This window comes from Jatropha curcas, chromosome 10 (assembly GCF_041381405.1).
Source record: "Jatropha curcas cultivar XTBG-Jc1 chromosome 10, XTBG_Jcur_1.0, whole genome shotgun sequence".
Classification (NCBI taxonomy): Eukaryota; Viridiplantae; Streptophyta; class Magnoliopsida; order Malpighiales; family Euphorbiaceae; genus Jatropha; species Jatropha curcas.
In genome coordinates, this window is record NC_143160.1 from 26,839,084 (window position 1) to 26,846,694 (window position 7,611).

The following is a 7,611-nucleotide window of genomic DNA, read 5'->3' on the forward strand; positions in this document are numbered from 1 at the left end:
GTGTAAACGTAATTGATTATCACATTTTTTCAAAAGAACAAAAACATACAAGTCACTCTTCTTACCTGCAAATTAAAAGATTAAAAATCTAAAACCAACCTTAACAGGGAAAATTAGAAGCTTATAGTCACTATAAACAATGATGGCATAAAAGAATAAATGTGGCAATGATTCTTACGAGTCATTTACATGCTTACAACGAAGCAAGGGCTTACAGCATTTAAAAGCCATAAGGTTGTTGTGTAAAACACCACCAACATGAACAGGTATTGCAATAAGCAATCCCACTGACTCTCTTAAATCCCACTAGCTCAGGGGGGGTTCAACGACACTCCATGAGATACATTAAAAGTTGTTACACGTGAAGGAATGTAGAGGTGACTTTTTATCCATCATCAAGGATGGAACAATAAATTAATTCAATTAGCCATTTAATCTCCATCTCACTGTCATCTCATCCTCAGCCTCATCCTCCAATAAAAATTCCAAAGATTCACCATAATATTTTTGGGCATCCTGCCTTAAAATAGCTGAAGCACTAGATTCACCAATTGATTCTAAACCATTGATGAGCGTTCTGAAGGTAGACCTATCAGGTTCATATCCAACGGCTTTCATGAAATCATAGCATTCCATTGCCAGTCTAGTGAGGTTAAAACTTACCAACGTTGTCAAAAGAGCACCAAATGCCTCAGTTTCAACCACCAAATTATTTTCTGATTTCAAGTATGCGCAAAGAAGTTGAACCTGCTCCAAATGCCCATTACTAGCCATTACTTTAATCATATCATTATACAAAGAGGGCTGGGGCTTATACCAGTACTCTTTCCGAATATCTTCAAAAACCTGTGCCAGGCAATATCAAGCAACAGCAATTGCGCCGCAGGAGAGGCACAAGGAGAAAATGGTTAAAGAGTATCCAAATGCAGAAGACAATATATACACAATACAGTACCTTACTGATAATAATTCCATGGTCATTCATGATTTTAACAAGTTGAAAAATATGCCACTTCAAGTGGCAAAACCAAACCAGTACAGAAATGGCAGGATATATAAATAATAACTAAAACTGAAAATTCTTCAAATAAAGATCCTGTTCATGCAGTTTTTACCTTTGATTTGAGAAATAGCAAAACTAGCATCTAACAAACCAATACCCTAGAAATCAAATTTTATACCATTGATTTGAAATCAAATATAAGATCGTTAATCCCTAGACTTGATAGATTATAATATATAACTATCGAATTAGAGATTAATCATAAATTAAAAGAATATAAGGATTAAGTTTAGTCGAAAACCTGGAGAGCCAAAAGGCAATGATTCTGGCGGAGGAGTTCACGGAGAACCGCTAACATATCAAGCTTCAACAATCGACTGAATTTGGAACGGAAAACATGACGCAAGGAGTCGCCGTCGTTGGTGCTGCTATTTTTGTTGTTGTTGTTGTTGTCGTTGTAATAGGCTCTTTTCAAGGCTTGCACAGATTGAATAGCTTCGATACTGACATTCCTCCCTTTCTGCAAAGGCTTGTCTTGTCTGCCTCTAGCATTCACTGTCAGTATCAGTCTTCCTTCTAATTCAAATGATTTAGGTTTTGATTTTGATAAAAATTTAGGGAATGGAATGGCTGTTTTTACTGATGAATTCACCAGAGGGGGTGATATCATCTTCTTCTTGCTCTTGCTTCTGTATTTTTGGATTAGCCTTTTCAGCGTCTCAAGCTTTGGATATTTTTTTTCCTGTTGAAGGTTTTTTAAAGTTACAAATTGATATTTATACACCATAAAGTGTGAACTCGCCAATTTCAGCTCCCTCCAGTGAAATTAACCCCTGCTATTTGAAAAAGGTTAAACCTGCAAAATTATCCCGTTTTCAAATATAATTAGTGTTAGAATGTACACGATACGCAGAATAATATTAAATAATAAGATAATTTTTTATAATATCATTTAAAAATAATAAAATTGAATAATAAAATAATTGTGAAATGAATTATAAAATTGTGTATCATTGAGATATATTGAAAAAGTTGCAATATTAATATGTGCTTTCTTAAATATCCAGTAAAACCTTTCAGCAAGGTATACAATAGTAAAAATTATACATAGTATGATATGCATTAGAAAATATACACATACTATTCTTGCAAATGATAGCAAGACTTATAACAGTGTCATTTTTCATTCTTATTTTCGTCTCATCTTAATAGATAATTTTTATAAAAATTTGACAACATACTTTACAAAGAGAAAGTTCTATTTTTAATAATATATATACATCTCTCTCTCTCTCTCTCTCTCTCTCTCTCTCTCTCTATATATATATATATATATATATATATATTTAATATCTATTTTTTAATATCCATGTTGAGGAATGAAAATACACATTGATATACACAACTAATAAATTACTTGCATGAACTTTTTTTTTTCATTTTTCATTTATTTTTCTAACATTTGTAATTTTATAATCCAAAATATTGCCAATTGACAAATTGTGCTACTTACATTTGGCTTTTATATAAGGCAAGTTACTCTCATTTTATTTTATTTTTTTCATTTTCTATTTATTCTTCTAACATCTATCATTCTATAATCCAAAATATTGCCAAGTAGCAAATTACACTTGGCTTCCATATGAGACAAATTACTCTCGTTTTATATATTATATAGATATACTAACTGCATGCTTGTGCTATGCACAATTTAATATTTCACTTTTTATTAAAATTAGTTTTAAATATTTATATAATTTATTTGTAAATAAATAATTTTACAACTTATAATATTTAAATTTAGGCCTAATGACTAAAAGAAATCTGAACTTTAACCTTTTTAATAATTTTGGCCTATTCTTTTAATTGCTACGATTGACACCACGAAGTAATTTTTTCTTAACAATTGTGACTTCCGTCTGTTAACTACTATGATGATGTGGCTTTTAGTGGGACCCTGATTATGACATGTCACTTGCTGACTGTAAATTTATAAGATATAATTGTTAAAAGAATTTGCCAAAATTGTTAAAAAGACCAAAATTCAGGATTTTTTTAAGTCAATTTCAAAAAAAAAAAAAACGAGTTTTTTTAGTCATTCGAAATTGTCAACACTCATGTAATAATTAAATCTTAAAGAAAATCTAAAAATTCAATTAAAATATCAACATAGTAAGAGAGGAAAACACAAATGTTGTATAATTAATCAATTTTAAATCCGATTTAATTCCAAAAGTAATAGTATTATTTGTAGGAACCTCTTCAACAACATTATTGCTTTACTCATACTTGTTCTTTTCTTTAGAATGATCAATATAAAATACCTTTACACTAATATTTCTTGAAAAATTTATATATGAATGTAAATTTTTATCAATCTTTCGTTATTGAAATTTATTATATTCTAATTGTAAAGTTTAGCACCTTTCAAATTTTCAAGTTATAATCTCCTTTTCAATTTTTTTTCCTTTATTTTGTGTCATATAATTATTATTTTCAATTAATTATCATTAAAATGAAATAACTTTTTTTTGCGTGACATTGATTGTTTCTCATTAGTTATTAAAATATATCATTTAAAATAAAAAATTTATAATTAAAATTTATAAAATATTTAACTATATTTATTAAATTAAATTTGAATATTACAAGTTATAAAATTATTTATTGATATATATATATATATATATATATATATATATATATATATATATATATATTAGAAATTAATTTTAATAAAAAACTTGAATCTATTAATAAATTGTACATGCACTTACCGCTAGACTATGACTTGATGTGCATGTAATAATCTTAACTAAAATTGGTAAACTAACAAAGTTTAGCTTAAAGACTTAAAAAAACCCTAAACTTTGGCATTTTTAATAATTTTAGCTAATTCTTTTAACAATTATACCTTGTAAATTTAAGGTCAATAAGTGACATGTCATGACGAATGTCCTGTTAATAGCCTCATCGGCACAGTAGTAACAGTTGATGGACAGAGGACACAATTATTAAAAAAAAAATTACTTCGCGATATCAATTGTAGCAATTAAAAGCAATTAAAAGAATTAACCAAAATTGTTAAAAAGAACAAAATTTATATTTTTTTAGTCATTAGGCCTTAGATTTATTTAATAAATATATTTAGATATTTTGTAAATTTTAGTTATGATATTGAACCATTTTTTATCTATAAATGATACTTTTTTTTCTTGCTATAAAATTGTTTTCCTATGAAATTATATAAATAATTATAAAAAATGAAAAACAGTTGAATCAAGTTTACTTTTAGTCGAATCGCAATCCAATCATCAAATTGGTAAGAGAAGTAAATGAAAGTGGAACCTAATTTTATTTACACATCAGCAATTAAAAAAAAAAAAAAAAAAAACTTCAGTTAGTCAAATTTCAACCCATCTTCTATCAACGAGCATAAGGAAAGAAACTCAGAGCATGTATGTTAATCAAAGTCCAAAGCTCACATTTCTTTTATTAATAATTATTCTTGTAGTTTCTTTTCAAAAAAAAAAAAAAAAAAAAAAAAAATCAATTTTCAAGTTTTTGCAATGTCCACAAACTGCCAAGCGAAGAACATGGGAAAGCAAAAAACTTTTGTTCCCACTTTTCGTGGCATTTCTCTGCTAAAGTTTGTAAAGGATCGAGCAAAGCTTACAGACTCATCAAACAATTTTTAAAGGACCAAAGCCACTTCATAACTGATGATTCTTCAGCAATATCTCAGTGAAAATAAAGATGTGTAATTGAAAACAGAGATTTCTGGAATGCTCTGTTTTTCTTTAATTTTTCTGGGAATGCTCTGTTTCATTAATTGCAAACAAAAAATTAGATTGAATTGATCCACAAACTGGAAAAACCCTTCTCCCAGCGATAACAGAAATGGAGCCCCAGAACCTGAAAACAAAATGCATATGCAAATATAAACAGAAAGAAAGAGACTCAGATCTAGTACAAACATTCATTTTGGTTGGTGTCGTTGAACTCCAAAAGCCCTATCAATCATGTCATCAAAGCTGTCCTCTCTCGATCTCGAATGCATCGCTTTCGATTCTGCTGTTGCATTCATCTCCATCGCTGAGTCCGACTCCGTGATGGATGGAGTTTGGTGGCGACCCACGAAAGGGTTATCAGTTAGAGAGAGAAAGCTTTGTCGAGGATAAGAAAACAACAAAACCATCGCCATTTTTTTTCTTTTAAAATTGCCTATGTGTAAGTGAGATGGGTTCCATTTTTATTTAATTATCCTACTCAGCTTTTTTATAATATACGCGCGGTTATTAGTGTGGAAAAACGTGAATAGGTGTTTTATTGGTGTAAAATTTTTAAATTCATGTGCATAACTGGTGCTCATAAAGTAGAGGATGTCCTAAGATTAAATTGCGAAAGTTCAACGGGCAAACTATGTATTTGGCCTAAATTTTTTTGACGCAAATCTATTGGGAATAATAACATCCAACTTCAAATTTGAATTATTCAAATGTTTTTAATTTTTGAATGTTATTCTAGTTTCCCAAAAATTTAAAAAAAAATGATTATGATAGTTGTCAAATTTTCTTGTTATGATTGATTTGTTATTTTTTCTTTCTAAATATGCTTGTTCGAATTCAAACAAAATCGAGTAGCCACTATGTTCTCTCCTTCCTCTTTGCTTGTTTCTTCTTTAGTTTTTTGTTGTGCATTTTAACCTTTAAACTCTTTCAATATTTTAAACCCTTTTCACCCTTTAAATTATTATTCTTAAAAGACTTTGAGTAAGAAATCAAAACCATTTCAAAATAAATAACTTTCTTTTAAATCTTATTTTGTTAAAAATGATGAGGACAAAATCTTTCTTTAAATACTCCTCAAATCTTTGTTGGTGAAAACTATCTAAGTTTGTCAGTGAAATATAATCATATCTTCAAGCATATGATCTTTGGGAAGTTGTTCCTAAAGAGATGCCAGTAGCACCTCTTCCTAACAATCCTACTCTTGCTCAAATTAAAGCCCACACAAATGAGAAAACCAAAAGATACAAAGCCAAAACCCTTATCCAAAATTGTGTTGCAATCAATTTTTTTCCAAAAATCATGACGTGCTAAATAGCAAAGCAATCTTGGGATAAGCTTAAAGTGGAGTATCAAGGAGTGATAGAATTAGACATATCCAAATTTTAAACAGATTCTTATCCATGTAGGACAATGAAACTATTACTTAGTATTCTGACATAATTTTTTCTTTTGTTAACAATATTAGATTTCTTGGTGGAGATTTTCTCGATAGTAGAATTGTTGAAAAAGTTCTTATGACACTTCCAGAGAGATTTGAATATAATATCTCTTCTCTAAAATAATATAAAGATCTCATTTTGATTTCTCACGCAGAATGAATTGTTGCGTGTTGTTGAAGCTTAAGAATAAAAAAGAGCTTTGAGAGATAAAGTCCATGTTGCAGTTATTGAAGGTGCATTTCTTGGACAAAATACAAGAGGCAATAAGATAAAATACGCACTTGGACAAATAGACCTAATGTTATTTGCAGAATTTACAAACAAATAGGTCATGTTATAAAAGTGTGCAAAACCAAGAAGAATGATCAAAACAATGAACAAGCACAAATTGTGGGTGCTGAAACTCAGGAGGAGTATATTTTTTAAGAAAAGATTTTTTTGGTGTTTCATCTAGATGTTAAGGAGGAGTGTTGAGAATATAACTTCTTGATTTTTCAAGTTATGAGTTACGTCATCATTGGATTGATTCTAATACAGCCTGAGAGATTTAGAATTTAAATTACTCAGTCGTAAAATAATTCATAATTATATTATTTACGTGTGATTTTGTCACGACCCATTTCCGTGGGCCTGAAACGACCCGAAAATTTAATTTCGTAGAATTTTCATTTAAAAACTAAATTTTTTATTTCAACCAATGAGATTATACCAGCTAGTATTTTATTATTGCTAAACTGGACCCGTAAACCAATTCGATTTTTCGAAAACCAAGCGAAAAACTCGAAAACCAAACAAATTGAGCCAAATCATAGAATTAGACCAAACCGGTTCGAATCGAACCGAAATGGTCTAGAAGCTTTAGAATTCTCCTTTCTTTTCTTTTCTTTTTTTTTCTTTTCTTCTTCTTCCAGCAGCGCCGACCTCCACCCCTCCCGCTTTCCTTTCGCTTTTTCCGGTCACCTGAAGCCAGCGCCGTTCCCATCGCCTCCCGCCGCCGTTCCCCGTGCCGTTCTTTTTCTCCCTCACCTCTGTTGTCTCAGGCTAGCGCGGCTGTCGCAGGAAGCCTGCGATTCGTTCGATCGGGAAGTTGCATTGCAACTCTCTCTGATTTTTCCGGCGACTCGAGTGCAAACGGTCAACTCCAATCTCTCTCTAGTCGACGGTGAAGCTCTAGCTCTCTTTCCCGCCGTTCTCTCTCCTTCTCGTTCCGGCTAGCGCAGCAAACTAAGGAGCTGCGAGATGCGGTCTTAGGCGATCGGGACAGTCGACTCGCCGATCTTCTTTGCTATTTCCGGCGAAACCAGTCAAGGGCTGGCTGGTTACACCTTTTAACACCTTTGGCGACTCCACCGGCTACTGTCTTTCTCAACTCCGGCAG

At 31.1% G+C, this 7,611-nt stretch overlaps 1 protein-coding gene across 1 annotated transcript; it reads right to left on the minus strand.

Moving 5' to 3' along the window:
* Positions 1 to 113: 113 nt before the first annotated feature.
* LOC105636641 (protein THYLAKOID ASSEMBLY 8, chloroplastic) lies at positions 114 to 1,778 on the minus strand. Its single transcript, XM_037638916.2, has 2 exons — positions 1,305 to 1,778; positions 114 to 846 (listed from the first exon to the last, which is right to left on the minus strand). Exons 1-2 carry the CDS (start codon positions 1,671 to 1,673, stop codon positions 424 to 426), a joined length of 792 nt encoding a protein of 263 aa, XP_037494844.2. The 5' UTR covers positions 1,674 to 1,778; the 3' UTR covers positions 114 to 423.
* Between the last annotated feature and the right edge of the window lie 5,833 nt (positions 1,779 to 7,611).

Coding starts and splice junctions, on each gene's coding strand:
- LOC105636641 (XM_037638916.2), bottom strand. CDS start 1,673: ATGATATCACCCCCTCTGGTGAATTCATCAGTAAAAACAGCCATTCCA. Junction 847..1,304: donor ATTGCCTTTTGGCTCTCCAG/GTTTTCGACTAA, acceptor TGCCTGGCACAG/GTTTTTGAAGATATTCGGAA.